Source organism: Python bivittatus, unplaced genomic scaffold (genome assembly GCF_059951505.1).
Source record: "Python bivittatus isolate LINGU-HERP-01145 unplaced genomic scaffold, Pbiv_v1 ctg000160_np1212, whole genome shotgun sequence".
Classification (NCBI taxonomy): Eukaryota; Metazoa; Chordata; class Lepidosauria; order Squamata; family Pythonidae; genus Python; species Python bivittatus.
In genome coordinates, this window is record NW_028277076.1 from 6270077 (window position 1) to 6286735 (window position 16659).

General features: G+C 47.7%; 2 protein-coding genes across 4 annotated transcripts; both read right to left on the reverse strand.

Moving 5' to 3' along the window:
- Positions 1-533: 533 nt before the first annotated feature.
- DPH7 (diphthamide biosynthesis 7) lies at positions 534-7344 on the reverse strand. 3 transcript variants are annotated; one of them, XM_088147034.1, is made up of 10 exons: positions 7070-7344; positions 5981-6143; positions 5483-5622; positions 4890-4977; positions 4280-4371; positions 3267-3430; positions 2469-2541; positions 2305-2370; positions 1971-2143; positions 534-1580 (listed from the first exon to the last, which is right to left on the reverse strand). In XM_088147034.1, the coding sequence occupies exons 2-10, from the start codon at positions 6131-6133 to the stop codon at positions 1138-1140; spliced, it is 1392 nt and encodes a 463-aa protein (XP_088003160.1). In that variant the 5' UTR covers positions 6134-6143; positions 7070-7344; the 3' UTR covers positions 534-1137. The 3 variants fall into 3 exon arrangements, with proteins under 3 accessions (XP_088003160.1, XP_088003161.1, XP_088003159.1); XM_088147035.1 differs by having other exon boundaries at positions 534-1577; positions 3267-3433; XM_088147033.1 differs by having other exon boundaries at positions 3267-3433; positions 7070-7342.
- Positions 7345-9185: 1841 nt separating this feature from the next.
- ZMYND19 (zinc finger MYND-type containing 19) lies at positions 9186-16501 on the reverse strand. The gene is made up of 6 exons (XM_088147036.1): positions 16222-16501; positions 14683-14742; positions 14073-14179; positions 12768-12908; positions 11212-11392; positions 9186-9876 (listed from the first exon to the last, which is right to left on the reverse strand). Exons 1-6 carry the CDS (start codon positions 16270-16272, stop codon positions 9733-9735), a joined length of 684 nt encoding a protein of 227 aa, XP_088003162.1. The 5' UTR covers positions 16273-16501; the 3' UTR covers positions 9186-9732.
- Between the last annotated feature and the right edge of the window lie 158 nt (positions 16502-16659).

Here is a 16659-nt window from a genome sequence, read left to right on the forward strand (position 1 = left end):
TCCATGAACAGTGAAGTGATCCTTTTGATGAAAAGCAAAAAAAAGGAACAGGGATTAGCATATGTTTGTTAGGGCTCTCATATTTTGGGGGAAATAACTGCCATTTTTAAACTTGGCTGTGTCTGTCCTTAGCCATGCTTTCCTCTACTGATTAGATTGTTAAACTATCAAAACCTCGCATATATAAACTCTAGCAGCTGCAATTCTAGAAAGTCTCATTGGAAAGTATTCCTACCACCATCTGAGGCCACCTTTACAATAGCTATTCCACCCTTAACATATTCTTAACTGTTGACTATATGCTATAACTTTGTTCTTTGACCAGAATATATCCTGCCCTCAAAACAGACTTAGCCTTGCCTTCATGTAAGTGAATATATTCTTTGTTACATATGAAGAGCCATTCTCCTCCCGTGACTTGGCAGATTGGATTTGCCCACCCCAAAGTAGTTTGTGAGGCAGGCAATGTATAATCTTCAACACTTGTAACTCCGATATTCCACCAAAATAGGTTAAATAAAAAGGATCATGGGTCTTATAAGACAAGCAACGTTTTATTGTAAAAAGATCAAAAATATATTTTAGTTGAAAGGTGTTCTTTACAATGCCAATGAGCATGTTTGTATGAAAAAGGCATAATTTGTAATACTTCAAATTATAAGCATGCCCTTTGGTGAGGAGTTCCACAGCATTAAGGGACTTGTGCTTGGATTTCAAGAAAGTATCTTTTAATTTCCTTTCAACATTTTTCCCAAGCTTGCATAGGACTTCAGGTTCCCTGTTTGTTTGGGATAAGCCTCTTTTTAAAGGCTAAATGTTGAAGCTGGTGTCTGAGTATGTTGCAAGAATCAAGTCTTAGGGGAACAGTGGAATTAAGGGGAAATAAGAGAACCTGAATAGTCTTATTTCTGCAGCAAAAAAAGATGTAGGAAAGAACCAAGCAAGCAACGCAGCTCTGAAATGCCTGCAGAGCCTTCAAAAGTCACAGCTACTAGAGGCTCCCAGGAGTAACATACAAATGTGACATAGGAAATGGGAGGCATTGTGAAAGTCACCCTTTCACCATGTTTCTCCCCCTGCTGATAGATAGAAAAAAAGCAAGGCGCATTGCAGCCTCCATCCACACCAACAGTGGGTTTAGGCCAGAGGGGAACTCTGGCTGACCTCCCACTTCCAAACATGTAGGACGTTGTCATAAAAAGAGCATGTTGCTAAGAGGCTGGTCTCCCTTTGGGCTTTGGCTGATTGAGCATCACCATTTGCTTTGGTATCTGGGGCTCTTCCATCAGCAGAGGGCTCCTGCAGGTCCAGGCTACCTTCTGCTTGGGGCGGCGATGCAGGGGTTTGATCTTCCTCTTCTAGCAGCACATCAAAGGTGGCCGTGGGGGATTCATACATGATCTTGAGGTTCTGCACTTTCAGATCCTCTCTCCTGGCTCTTTGATCCACCTGAATTATCGGCATAGCTGCAGACATCTCCAAAGGGTTGCTCGGGAGAAGCCTGGACCAATCAGCTCCATAAGCCAAAGAATTGTGCAACACATAAGATGAGAGAATGGTGCATTTCTCTTTGGTCTCTGCTAATAGGGGAAAAAAGAGCAGGACTGTTGCACCTGGAAACATCGGTATTCCTTAGCGGAATAATGAGGACGGGGAGAGAAATAACCATTTCTTCCCTGAAATTGGTGATAGGAGAACAGAACCATCATGGTCTATAAACTGTATCTTAGGGATGACCATGGGGTGAGCCAAGCCAACTGTGATTTACCCAACAAACTGGTTAAGCTAACAATAACTGAGAATGCTGTGCAAACCCAGCCATTGTCTTACTTTCGTATTCCAGCTCCCAGAATTCTTAGCCATGGTCACACTAGCTGGGGAAGTCTACCAGTTATAATCCATCTACTTGGAAATTACTGTAGCTGCAGTAAGCAGAGATGTGGATCACTTCCCAAAACCAAAACACTCACCCAAACTGCTCTGACAGTCGAGGATTACGAAGCCGTTGTGCATGCAGGCGGCCAGCAACAAGTATTCCTGGGATGGGTGCCATTTTAACCTCCAGACCCCACCTTGCACGTGGGTGTCAGCCAAGGGCTGCTTCATCTTCCTGGTGTCCCACAGAAGCACATGTTCGTCGTAGCTGCAGAAACACACTTCAGAAGTCTTTCTCCTCCCTCCCCAAAGGCCCAGAGCTTTCATGTGTTCATAGCTGATTTTTTTCCCCCTACCTACAAGGCTTCTCACTACATCCCCAGTTAGCAGATACTCCTGGAAGTGATGTAATAAGCTTCAGAGACTCACCTTCCCGTAGCTAGCAGATGTTCCCGCAGCGGGTGGCTCTGAATACTGCAGACCCCCATGGAATGCCTGAAATGGAACCCGCATCAAAAGAAGGCTGCTCGGTCCACCCCTTTACTAGCACAAGAGAGGGGCAACGGGCTCTTTTTGGAGATTCTGCTACTTACTGCTCACTCGTGAAGAGAGGAACTCTTGAGCTCTTCCGGGTATCCCAGCCTTGCAGTTTGCAATCATCTCCCCCTGGGATCAGAGAAGAGAAGACCAAGAAAGCTGGTTGCTAACGTGATTCAATTGTCTTTAGGAAGGCAAAGGTGGGAGATTTTTTTTTCTGGACAGCAGGACACGCTTAGCAGCTACAGACTTCACTGCTAGCCCATGGGAAGATTTTCATGTGTGCAACTTTATGGCCTGGAGAGTGGGGGGAAAGATCCATCCTCTGATTCCCCTACTGTAATGGGCAGAAGGAATGATCTGGAGGGATAGGAGGAAAAGCCACTGCCTAGACATCAATCAGATAAAAGAAACCTGAGTCCAGGGCAGAACTGTAATCTGAGGAAATGTCTCAGACGAGACCCTCCCTAGTTCTTACAAAGATGGAGGGAGGGATGAAAGAACATTCAGACTTGCAAAATTCTATTACTATAACTTTATAATAAAAATAGTATTAGCATTCATGACTTTGGTTTCCTAGTTTGGTCTACCTTGAAGGGCTGACACCAATTAACAGATTTGCAGAGGTGTGAATTGGCCATCAGCCTGAGGCAGACAAACCCCTTTTCCTTATGTGAAGTTGGTGGTCTCCAACTCTCCAAAGTCAATCCTGACAATGGTTGGGTTCACACGTTGCTCTGAACCTAGCCACCATGGTTAGTAAACAGTGGTTCCCCTTCAACCTATCCATGGCCCATTCTGTTTGTGCCAGCCTACCAGAGACTCCTGCAGTTGCCGTAAGAGCAAAAGCACACCTGAGTACACAATGTGTGTATTCCAGTAGTCGAACGCAGCGACCCAGGCTTCAAAGTCGTGTGCTTTCCACTGTTCCAGGACGTGCATCGAGGAACCGGATTCATCCACGGACAGCAAGCTCACTCTCCCTTTGGAATCGCTGCTGACCAGTCGTGGGGGGTGGCTGCTGCAGAAGTGGTGTGAAAGTGTTTTTTTTTTTTTAAAGGCAACTTGTTTGCCACAGAAGCAGGTATGAATGATAGACAACCTGGTAAGTCTACTACTATTCAGTATCCACCAGAAGCAAGAATGCAAAGTTTAAAGCTGAGCATGGGTTGCACCATGATGCCTGTAGGAGAGGAGAGCTTCCACAGGCCCATGTTGGACAGGAATCAGTGCAAGAGTCCAAATTCAATGTTCCCTGCCTGTCCAACCTCTACTTGAAGATATTCAGTGAAGGAGAGCCCAAGTGACAGCAAGATTTGGGAAGAACCATGCATTTCAACTCCCCCCGCAAGAGACCCACACAGGCTTCTCAACAACGCAAGGAGACCCATATGAGAAACCTCCTAATTCATCAATACAGCCCATGGGGGAAACGGTGCTCCTGGAAAGCTGCTTGCAATGCCTTGTGCTCTCCATTCTGTCAGGGGGCAGGCCAAACGCAAAACCAATGCTCACATCGATCAGACGGGTGGCCATTGCACAGGTCATCACACACAAAACTGAAGGTGAAGAAGAGAAGCCCGCGCCACCAACAATTATGGTGCTGCTCACTGGAGTTCTCGCTTGGACTGAGGTGCCAAGCAAAATGGCACAGCTGGAAATTCAGCAGAGAACCCAGGTATTATTTGTATCTCCTGAAGTAGACTTGGCCACCACTGCCATACCCCAGTCTTCACCAGCCTGATGTTCTGCAGATGAGTTAGAGTGACAATGCTCCAAATTCTCCGCGTGTTGCCAGGAAGAGCAATGACCAATCTGGTTGGGTTAGGCTGGCTTATCCCTGGCTGCTAGACCCTTGACTGCTTACCGCTGCCCTCGTCCAGTGGACCAGTCCAGCGACAAAGCAAGGCACTCATCTCCTAGGTCAACGCTGCACAGCGGCTGAAGTCTGTAGCTCTTCTACTGAAGAGAAAAGGGGACTGATCATAGTTCAAAGCAGACATTTCTCCATCGCCAGTTACAAAACCCATCCAGATCTCTGTGTAGATGCAGTTTCTTTGGTCAAGAAAGCATGGAGGCCCAATTTCAGTAACCAGGGGCCACGGTGGGATATTTTCTTAGTCAGCAAGTCTAGTTGAACTTACTAGAAAGTAAGCCCCACAACACGCGTCATTTGTGAGAAGACCCACACAACTGCCCATCCCATCACCGCTTGAATTTTTGCAATACAAAGGTTATCCATATCTCTACCAGTCTATTTATGAACTGTTCTTAGGCGCCCATCTCTTCCTTGCCTCCCTCGCCCAATTTCCTTCTCTTTGACTATTTTGCATTTAAACAATATCTCATTAGCTCCACATTGTAAGAATCCCCATTGGTCTTCCACCTTTCGGAGGGCAAAGACCCCACTGATAGAGCCAGCCCAGGGATCTACAAAATGGGCTTAAGTGGTTATGGATCTCTCTCCAAACACCTACCTCACTTCCCATCAAGTGAGTGAGCTTCACCACTCCCTCAGCATTTGCAATGCCTAAAACAGGACGTCCTGCAATGGGAATATGGCACCTTGAAGAGGAAGAGATCGGAAACACATCAGCAAGGGCCCAAAGGAAAAATTAATCTCTCTCCCTCGCCCTTTTTCAAAGGAAGAACATCTCGTTTCCAGCTTGACTCCTCTCAAGTCTTGGGTACAGTAACTATGACACTGACTGAAAAGATTGAAAAAGCATGCTACCCATTTTACAGAAGGAAGCGCAAGGCGAAATAACATTCTCAAGGCACACCATCCCTCCCAATGTTTTGAATACTTCCCATCATCCTCAATCCGTCTAGCCAAGGCTGATGGGAGATGCGGACCACGCTGTGTGGAGAACATCAGAACAATGAAGGTTGCTCAATGAAGCCCACAGTGGAGGTGGGCCTTCAACTCAGATCCAACACCTCATCCAACTGAAAGCCCCAACTTTTTGTACTATGGGGAGATGTTTCCCACAGAGGAAATAACCCTTCCCTAGCTTATTTCTCAATGAAGTAAAAACTTGGAAATGAAATGGAGAAACATCCGTCCAACCATTTAATGTCCAATATAGCCACCGTTTCCAGCCTCTGGATCTCTGTCAGTGGTGTGAAAATTTGATCTTCAAAGGAGTAGAGGTAGAGGCGTCCTAGACGGATGTGGGGTTCGTTGTTCTCACTGCAGCTCTGGCCAGGCTGTTCAGGAAGCAGAAGGAAAAGCCATAACTCAACCGACCCATCTTATATAGCCAACTAGTCACCCTGGTGAAAATCAGAGCCACCCCCTGGAGGGTCTGCCAGGCTAGCCCATCTAGAAAGATGGAAACAGCCTCTGAGAGAGAGGGAGGGAGGGAGGGAGGAAGGAGGAGAGGGGGAGGGGAGGGGAGGGGAGATGGTTTCTTCAACATGCTTCCCACAGGCAGGATACCCTTGCTGGTTGGAAGATGCTTCTCACAGACAGGAGAATCCCTGGCCAGCCCTACCTCAAACAATCCTGCAACTGCAAATCAGCTCCATAACTTTTCTCCAGCTCCAGGGAAAGGCTGTAGCTCACCTCGCTGTCCAGTTTCTTCAACTGATAGGTGCCGCATGCCAAGACGCTGTGCCAACCTTCCACGGGGCACCATTCCACCGCATCCGCACTGTATTCAGTATCAACCACCTGCAAAGTTTGTATCTTGCACCTGAAAGCCATATCAATGTGCATTCATCCTGGGCTGGAAAAAGGAGGAGGAGGAGGAGGGGTGAGAAAAAGGAGTGTTTATTATTGATTCTGATTCCTACGGTTATAGGGAATCTCTCCCATAATCAAAGTTCTCCAGGCAGATTACAACGTTATGTAAAAAATCCTAAAGGCATACGACATGAAAAATAATAATAATAATAATAATAATAATAATAATAAATATCCTTCATCCAATGAGAGTAACCTCCCACACATTCCTGCACTCCATTTTTAAGGGAGGAAATAAGAATAGTAATAATTATAGTAATAGTAGTAATAACATCCTTGACCCAGTGAGAGTAACCTCTCACGCAGCTCCTGCACTCCATTTTTTTCAGAAAGGAAATAATAATAGCAATAATAACAATATCCTTGATCTGATAATAGCAACCTCCCTCTGACCTCCTAAATAATAAAAATAATAGTATCCCTCCTCTGATAACAACCACCTCCACTGACCTCACACACTCCATTTTAATAACAATAATAATTAATATCCCTGATCCGGTAATAGCAACCTCCCACTGACTCCATACACTCAATAATCATAGCGATGATGATGATGATGATGCTGCAGTATCCTCGATCCAGCGAAGGCGGCCTCCCATCCTCCCGCTCCAGGAAGGCGACCCAAATAGCGCCCCGGGGCTCCGCGGCCAGGGAAGCGTCCGGGCAGCCCCGCCACGCGGCGCCCAGCACGGATTGGGGGGGTGCAAAGGCCAGCCCCTCCCTTCCTAGAGCCCCCCCCAGTCCCCCCCCGGCAGCCCCGGCGCGCGCAGGCGAGCCCGTGCGCCCCTCTCCACGCGCCCCTCTCCACGCGCCCCTCTCCACGCGCCTCGCTGCGCGCGCCCCTCTCCAAAGCGCCCTCTCCGCGCGAGGCGAGGCGAGGCGAGGCGAGGCCGGCCGCGCAGCACCTACCGGGCGGGCTTCCTCTCCACGGGGCGGGCCGGAGAAGGGAGCGACGGGAGGCGAGGCGTGGAGACGGCGCGACCGGGCGCGGCTCTCCCTCTCCCCGCCTTCCTCGCCCGGCAGCCAACCCGGCGCTGCGGGCGCTCTCCAGCCGAAGCAGGTGCCCCGCCAGGTGTGCGGCCGCGGCCACGCCCCCGCCGGGCTCGGGGGGGGAGGCTGGTGGCCCCGCCCCGCGGAGGACCGCCGGGCGGAGCCCAGCCGCCGCGCGCCACGGAGGCAGGGAGCCGCGCGCCGGCGGCTGTCCTTGGGGGACTACAGGTCCCAGCGGCTCCCGCCTGTCGGGCAAGCAGGCGGAGGCTGCCGGGAGTTGTAGTTCGCCGACCCTCGACCGGCCGCCGCTTCCTCGCCCCTAAGCTGCAGTATATCCTTTTGGGAAAATGCAAAATAAATAGGGGAGACCGTACAGCCCTGGGGCTCTGCAGGGCAGCTGGCGCCCTCCAGCTGTTTCCTGCTGCGGCCCGCACCACTTGGGGTCCACGCAGGCCGGGGGCGGAAGAGATCGAACGCCTAAAACATCTGGAGGTGGCTGCATTGTCTGTCTGATAGGACGGGAGGGGGTTACGGTTTGATGGAGAGGCTCTTTTCCAGAACGGAAAAATGCCGAAGGGTTTAGTGGCCGAAGTTGTGAAATAAGGGGGCTCAGAACAAGCACGTTTGGACTGCTGGTGGATTCACACGCTACTTGAACACACCTAAAGAAACAGCAGCCTTGATGTCCTCAAAACAGATGTGCAAAACCCTACATTGAGATCTCTTCCGCACCCCAGGGCAGTTGAATTCACTTAAAAATATATATATATATATAGATTTAGGAATAATGGAGCAATTGTTTTTACCAGCAAATGGGTGGCCTAGAAACTGTGGGACTTAAGAATGCTGCACCCGCAAAGGAAAAAAAAATAATAGCAAAAACACATATCTAGGCCCCTTTCCTATACGTTCACTCCAAAGTCAATTCAAAAAGTAAATTCATTTGGATACCTAAATGTATTTTATTGCCAGAGTAAACTACCTGCTTTATGAGCATGTAGAAGGAAAGACTTTCACAACCGATCAGCGTCAAATGAATTTGGAAAATTACAACTTTTAAGGACTGAACGCTACAGTAAAGATAGGTGTTCCAGTAATAAAATGAATTAAATATCGAACTGTCTCTTATTCAGGTGTTGACAGCTGTCACCTTTTTTCTGCTCCTTTTGCTAGTGTGGAAATCTTTGCTAATGGCTGTTTCTCCCCATTGTGCAGCTTAATTGCAGGCAACAGCTGGTCAGATAGCACTAAATACATCGGATCAGAATCCAGGATCATTTCCCCCCCCTTTTCTAGAAAATAAGGCTCAAATTTGGAATTCTCCAAAACAGCCCCGGCCAGGAATATATGAATCTGGATGCTAATATAAATGCCTGGCCAGCAATTAGTCGACAGACCCCTTGGTTGTGTACACAGATACAGAAACTGGCACCCAGGCGTACCAACCTGAGATGCGTGTAAGAGAGCAGGACTCTTACATCACAGGTTTTAAGTTAAAAGCTCCATGGAAGTTGGAGGATCATTTCATCTCTGGGGGGAAAGCAACATAGACCGTTGCTAATAAAACACTGCGGCTCCCGGTAAATTAATAGACTGGGGGTACAATTTTCCATCATGCCTGCTCAAAGCACAATATGGCAATTCTAAATATAGAACGAGCTCCTGTAGTTTATGCTGCTTCAATGTGTCGGCAATATTATCCATTTCCAGGAGCATCATTTCTCATTGTTTAGAAAACAAACTGCAAAACAAGCGGGGGAAACCCCCGGTAAGGATTACACATCTATTCTGATGCTCCCCAAGACTCCCCCAAAATGTGAGTATTTGGGAGCTGCTTCATCCAATGAATGGTTACTGTGCCTCCTGCAGCCTGAGAAAAAATATTAGCAGAGGTTGTAAGCCCCGAATCCGCTCAATTCCATATTGTGGGGAAATACTATGTGAAAACGGAGGTAACAGCAAGGAACAGGTTAGATGAGGGGGAAGAAAGTCCACCAACCTCAAAATATTAAAAAAAAAAAAAAAAAGCCAGCGATCCATTCCAATCCTTTACTTGAAAACACAACTTCCATGCAGAGTTGTTCAGATTAACTGATGTCTGCGCTAGGCCCCCTGGCCTTCTCCCAGCCACAGGGGGAGGAAAAAAGCTTTCGCTACAGGACAGTTATTTCAACCAACAATGTGTTCTCACCCGAACGTTACAGTAAATGAGTCCTAGATAAGAGAACTGCTAACCCAAAAAAAAACCAAAAAACAAAACAAAACCCCAAAACAAAAACAAACCCCGAAAACAAAACAGAAACCTGTACACAACTTTACAAACATATTAACATATAAATAACAAGAAGCTTCCAGCCAGGAGAGCTTCCACAGTAGTCTTTTTGCTTGAGACTAACACTAGAAGGGAAAGTCCAGTTCCCTCTCCTCAAGCATCACAGGGGTTGGTAGGTCGTCTTTTGTCTCGTTTTTTCTTCTCCTCGTTGTCAGTGCCTCTGGCTTCAAGTGAGCAGTCTGTGCAAAGCAGGCACCCCCCCTCGCCCTCCGGGGGAAGGGGCCTTGCAGCTAAGGCTTCGGCCAGCCGGTCATCGCTCTGGTCCCAGTTCTTGTTGGATGACTCGCTTCTTCTCCCGACAGTGCTTCTTGTGCGCTGGCCAATCTTTCTGCTGGCACTGCGAACCGCAGTATCGCGCAACCTGGCATCGGCCACAGATGTTAAATTCGCGTAACTGGAGAGAGGAGCACGGGACAAAAATCAGTCACCGTTCCCGGGACCCTAGAGAGACCCACCCCCCAATGCAGCCAAGCAAAAGAAGAAAGGGGTTGGGGATGGAGCCAAGGTCTGGTCAGCATGTGGACAGGAACTCCCTTGGCACTTTCGCAAGGTCCACCTTGGTTTCCATCAAGCGATGCCAGGCACATCTCCTGATTCCCACACGTGAAGTTTGCTTACAAGATGCAACGAGGCCCACCTCAGGCTTTGCTCTGCATGCTTTGCTCCCTTATAAAGCTTCTTGGTGTAATTCTAGAATACTCAGAGTAAGCCCACTGGATCCAAAGAAGTTTCCCCACGCATCCGGACCAGGTTAGGCAGGCTCTGTTGCTGATGTGATTTTATGATTGATGAGTATTATGATTTACCTTGGGTATCATGAGCTAGTATTTATAACTGTTGGGTTTTTAATCGTTGTACGCCACCCAGAGTTACTGTTGTGAAATGGGGAGGGGGGGAGCGTAGACATCATTCAAATAGATCAAATAAATACATTATTTGAAGTCAGCATTGTTGGATACATTGCTAATTTCTTTCCCTGCAAATTATGGTTTTAGGAAGAGAAGAAAGTTTCAGTATTATTCGTCCTAAGGACGCATAACCCGCTGATGCTCCTTTTCGGGCCTTCAGAGCCAAACAGTCAGGTCTTTTTTGGTTTCAGAGGAGCTCTGAGGAGCTCAAAGGGAGTGACTGGAGCGTAGCAGATGCTTAAGGCTCTGGTTCAATCCCTTGAAACGCCTTTTGGAGTTCAGCTTTTGCCTTGCTATTGCAACACCTGGTGTGGTCCTTGAACCACTGGAGATGATGCAAGGTTGACACAGCTCTCAAGGGTTTCAGGAGCCTGTCTAGTGGTGGAATACTGAACTGGATTTGGTACCTACAAAGTAGATGCTCTAACATTAATTTTTTCCAACATCCACAGGCTTTTTAGCATCTTTCCTTCTGCAAAAACATCCAGAATTATCCTCAGAATCAAGTATGCAGCTTGTGCTTCTTGGCAGAAACACCTTTCCTGAAGATTTCTACGACTCCTTCTCTTCCCTGTAGTTTTTTTCAACAGGGTTTAAACCAACACCCTACGTTCCACCCACACTAAGAAAAACAGCATCTCCAGGAAATCAACTTAGGGCCACCGACAACCAACACTTGCTCCCCCTGAGATTTATCAGAATTATCCAAACAAAACTCTCACCCAGTTGCATTTCATGAAATAGGGAGGCGGAGGGGGCAAAATTAAGGCACGTGCCAAGGCAGTCTTGCCCCACAACCCTGCTTCTGGCTTTGCACGTACCTGTTTCTCAATCATCGTGCAGGGAGGGTAGTGACATTCGTAGTATGTGCAGGAACTTTCTTCTTCTTCCACCACATCTCCGTTAGCGTTATAATAGCGTGTTACATTCAACACAGGGAACTGCTCCTCAATGGGATCTGTGGGGAGTTGCTGTATCGCCAACCAGTATAAGCTTTGTTCCCTTCAACAACAAGAATAACGGTTAGACATTTCTTCTGCAAGATCTGAGATGATAAAACTTGCCCTTTCACATGGCCCCAAAAGGATTTAGATCCTTTGCCTGGGTCACAGGGAAAAACCAATTCTTCTAAGGGACTCATTTAACAACCACTTATTTCACCACCCCAACTGGGGCTCCACTGCAGGAGGAACACAGTGAGATGGAAGCATTAAAAGAAAAACAAAACAAGAATTAGTTCCCACATCTTTACTGCACCTTTTGCTACAGTGGTAACACAGTTGAAATTTCTGGTCTTTATAATAGCCCTGTACACTTTTTTCCCCATTCACCGTTTTATATCTAAGTAACCAGGAAAATGTGTTGCTCTATTGTCTTCAAAAAAGCAATGGACTCAACAAGTTTTCCAATTATTGTATTTGTAATAATAACATATATCTTTCTTTCATTGCTTTGTCTTTAAATAAGGAGCAAAGTATTTTGATTGTTTTCAAAACAGCAACAGACAACGTAAGCCTGGCTCTGTAAGCACACACACTTCTCTCATTAGTTTGAACTATTATTGAAGAAAAGGTCTCTCTCATTCTAAAGTCTTCTGTATAATTCTAAAGTTTTCTGCCAGCCATTAGAAACTCTTCATATTTAATTCCCTTCCACTGCCTCCAGTCACTCAGTTCACTTGCTTGAGTCTGTTTATTTCCATTTATACCAGCTTTTTTACCCAGAAAAAATGCAAAACAGCCAACAGTAAAAAAAAAAAAAAAAAAGGCTTGAATTTCCAAGGAAGATTTTATCTTGTGGCTCTCTTTGTAAGCTCACTGCTCAGAGGACAAAAAGACTTGATTCCACATTGCACTAGGAAAAAGAGGCCTTCAGGCACCAAAACTAATTGTCCACATTTGTGAAGAAGAATGTGGAAATAACCTCAGTGAAGGAAAGGGGCCATCAAAGGAGGAGGAGAAACAACTTAGCGTGGGGAATGCATGAGAAAGAAACTCAAGATTGCCCTGCCTTGATTCTGTTTGGTATAAGAGAAGTAAAAGAGGCACTCTGGCAGGCTTTCAAGATTCTGTTATTACACCCTACAATAATAAACTAGCATTCCTAGAATTCTCAGTGTCTGTTTCCTGACCTGGGTTACCTATAATCGTATTTGTTTCACGGCACTTCTAAAACACAAACATTTACAGTACCTACGGACACAGCAAGAAATTCTCTTCCCATTGAAGACTGAGGGGAAGAACCTATTCTCAGGGCAAGTTTACTTTTCCCCAACTCAACACAGCAAAGAGATAAGGAAAGCAGTGACTCCTGCAGCTCTTGAACTTTGGATTCTGTTTCCTCCTCCTCCCGTTGCATCTCTTGATGGAGAATTTACCTTTGCTTGCTAGAGATTTCTTCAGCTTTGGGTCTCCAGCCCCACGGCACCAATCGTAAGTTGTCCAGGCGGTTGTCAACCGTCACCGCATTCAAATGCACCACCTGGAACCCTGGGGCAATGCCTCCCCGGTGTCTCTCCCTGAAAAAAATAACACAGAAAAAAATAACACAGAGCCTACAGTTTGCGGTAGGTTGGATGACGATGCTTCCAAACTGGATTTGGAAGACTCTTGCAAATCCATGCTGCCATGAAGACTCAGAGACCTGTAGTCTACAGGCAGCTGCCAAGGATTCTAAGTGAGACAGACCTTTTGGAGCAGAGCTGACTAGCTTTGTAAAAGCCCCGCAAATTCCTGGTTCTTCTGAGTTCATAAACCACCTTAGGAAACAGTTACTTACTGGGATCCCCTAATATTTTTAGCAGACCCCAGGGCTGCAGTAGGCAGCACTGCCATGATTGAACCACATTAGATTAACACAGCGTAGATTCCTTTTTTTCCAGTTTGTTTTGAGGAGGCTGAGTTTCTTTTCTGAAGTGTTTTGAGCTAGTTTTAAGTCTACTATGACCATACTTCTCCACCTGAAAATGCCATAGCAGTTCTCAGCATTTAACAGCAAAAAGGGCTTCAGGGAGAGAGGCAGCCATAGGACTGCAGTTTGCCTTCCCTAGCTGACCACTAAACCCTTTTAATATCAGGACCTGCATTTCTCCAAGGAGATCCCATTCTCCTTGGAGGGTAAATGGAGATTAAGAAAGATGCATTTTCAATTGAGGAACGCCCTCCACAGAACAACATACTTTATAATTTTTGCTTACCCAAAAAGCCCTAATTTATTCTCCCAATCTTTAATTACTTTTATGTATATTGGTCATTTTATGGTGTAATTTATGGTATAATTACATTCTCCTTTATAAAAGATTTTGACAAGGAGGTTTACCAGTAAATTCCTCATCACCTTGTCCAAAATGTCTTTCCTTTCTGAAAGTTCAAAACAAAAAAAGAAAAGAAAGAAATAACAGCAGCACAGAGCAAGAAGAGAGAAGAAAACTAAATTCATTTTTGACATTTCTTCTTTAGCAAACCAGAAGAAAAAACAGGTTTGGAAATGAAAGCTGTTGGTTCATATAGTTTCTGAACATATAACCCACATGAACCTCATTAAGCAGTGAAGTAGGGAGAAACATTTCACACAGATTGTTTCCCTCTCTTAACTTGCAACAGAAGCCCAGTTCTAAAGACACCTCACACACACTTTTCTTTGGAAACCTGTAGCTGTGTTTCCTTTCCACAACAACACTTACCACAGTAACTCATGCAACAGACGTCCAAATCCCCTCCCTCGATTTTTGTCAAATGCAAAAGCAAAAATTCTAGCACCATTTCCATCAGCATCAACTTCCATCCGAGCCTGGACAGAAAAGAAGAGCAATTCAGTTTACATATCTGAAATGTTTGAATGCCCATCAACTTTCCAAGACCACTTGGTTATACTACAATGCTAATATTGTAAAACATAATAAGTCAATTCATACGATTAATTTTTAATTGAAATTAAAAATAACAGTAACAGGAGCCTTAAAAAAAGAGAGAGCAAGTCTAGAGACATTCGGTGTTGATTGTACATCTAAAGCACAATAAAAGGTTGATAGCTGCAACTCGAGGCCATATCACCATATAATTAACATTTTTTGGCAGAGCTTTAAAAACCCAGGTGGGCACAGAAACCCTCCAGGAGTTCTCATTCCACCTTTAAAGCACTAAACATAAACAGTGGTCTGACGACAACAGCCTGGAATATTGGGACTGCAATCTGAGATCTCGAGGGCTTCAGAAATACAGCCTATCTCCAATTCAGAGTGACTAAGGGAAGTCTGGAGAATTAACGCAGGAGATGGAGACCTGAATTCTTACCTCAAAAGAGTAGCTCTCCACAAGCGGAATGTCTTGCTCATCAATCAGTGTGTATTTTGTCTGCAATCAAAAAGACAATTCAAAATGAAATACTCTGCAAGAACAAGTTTGCTATAATTTACCAGGGCCTTTTGCATTTCATGAGAGTGACACACTAAACGATTCGAGGGGACACTCTGTTGCACAAGGCCACTCCACCCAGAGAAAGGAACTCATAATACTTTCTACACTTTTCACTGGGCCATCACCAGAAATGTGCTTCGAAGAAGGAACTTTTTTGGAGTCTCTACCCAATCCATCTACTCCCAAAAGCTAAATGTGAGAGCTCTGCTAGACCCATCAAGAACTATTTCTTCTAGCACCGTTTCCAGCCTTATGTTCCCGGGAAGACAAAACGCAGGACATGGAGGCATTTCCCCACTCTTGTCTTCATAAAGCAGGGAAAAAAGCACAAGGAACAAAGACTATCAAATGTTTTCTTTCTTTTTCAGTTAAGGAGCAGCAGCTACAAAAGAAGCTTCTTCCAAGACTGCTCTTCTGTGAGACAGATTACCCACACAGGTCCCTGCCAAACTGCAGCTCTTCCCTCTGCTTACCACAAAGCGTGGCATCGAATACACTGGAACACACCTTTGCGGGCCATCCTGGCTACCTCAAATTAATCCCTGCGTGGGGGCTACCAACAATTACCAAAGGCTATCACAATGCACAACTTATTTTCTCCTAAGGAAAGTGCAAGAAAGCTGCCTTAGACTATGTGCCCATCCGCTGCAACACCATGTCTTACGGGAGCTCTTCTCCAAGGTCCCCGCTTGGGATTCCCATCACTGAGTGCCCAACAGCCGGTGACCCAAAAGGGCAAACAACACCCCCAGCGTAAAAAGCGCTGCCCTCCAAATGCTCACACCCCTGTTCAACCCCAGACTCCCCCCAGGACTTGTTACCCAATCCTTCCAAAGAAACCTGCCGGAGACTAACCTGGGACCCCCCGTAGGCTTTGGCCACGGAATTTCACCCTTTCCCGAGGAACCAAAAGGCACAGCATCTTTTTTGCCCCGCCCACCACATAAAATCACCCCAGGGGGGCAGAAGGTGCCCCTCCAAAGAGAAATCAAGGCTGGAAGAGGGCACTTGCGGGCAGCGCCCCCACGCCAGGCGTAGGATGCCCTCCCATTATCCTGGACCCCAGTTCCCATCCTCCCAGGCTGCTGGGGGAGGGATGGGAGCTGGAGTCCCACCCCCTGAAGGGCCCCGGGCGGCTGGCCCTTGGAAGACCCGTCCCCTCGCACAGGGGGAGACTGGAATACCCCCCTCGCCTACAGGGAGAAGGGGGCGCGGAACCCCAACGCGGGCGGTGGCGTCAGAGGGGCCCGGTGTGACGTCACAGCCGCGTCACGCGAGCGGAAAGGGGGCTGGGAGGCCCACCGGAGAAGCGAGGGAGGGCGGCCGCCGGACCCTCGGGCCCTCGGCCGGCCGCGCCCCCGCCGTGCCCTGCGCGCCGGAGGGGAAGGGGAGGGGAAGGGGAGGGGCGGCCCGCACCTTGCCCGCCACCCGGCCGAGCCTCACGATGCCCAGCTTGAAGTCGGTCATGGCCCCGGCCTGGGCGGGGAGAGGAGGAAGGGGAGAGGGGAGAAGAAAGAGGAGGAGGAGGAGGAGGAGGAGGGGAGGCCGCGCTGGACGGAGACGCCGCCGATGCCACGCGCCGCCGTCGCCGCCGCCGCCGCCGCCTCGCGCACACCCGGAGCGAGAGCGAGAGAGGGAGGAGGAGGGGCGGGCGGGGGGCGGGGCCGCACGCACCGCCGCGCCGCCGGCCCCCTCGGGCGGCCGCCGCCCAATCAGCGCGCGAGCCGCGCCTTTACGTCATCGGCTCCGCGACCCCGGAGGGGAGGGGCCCGCCCGGCCTCCCGCGCGACGCCGCGACGGCCGCCACGTGACCGGGCCGCCGGCGGCCGCAGCTGATGACCTCAGAGCCCCAGG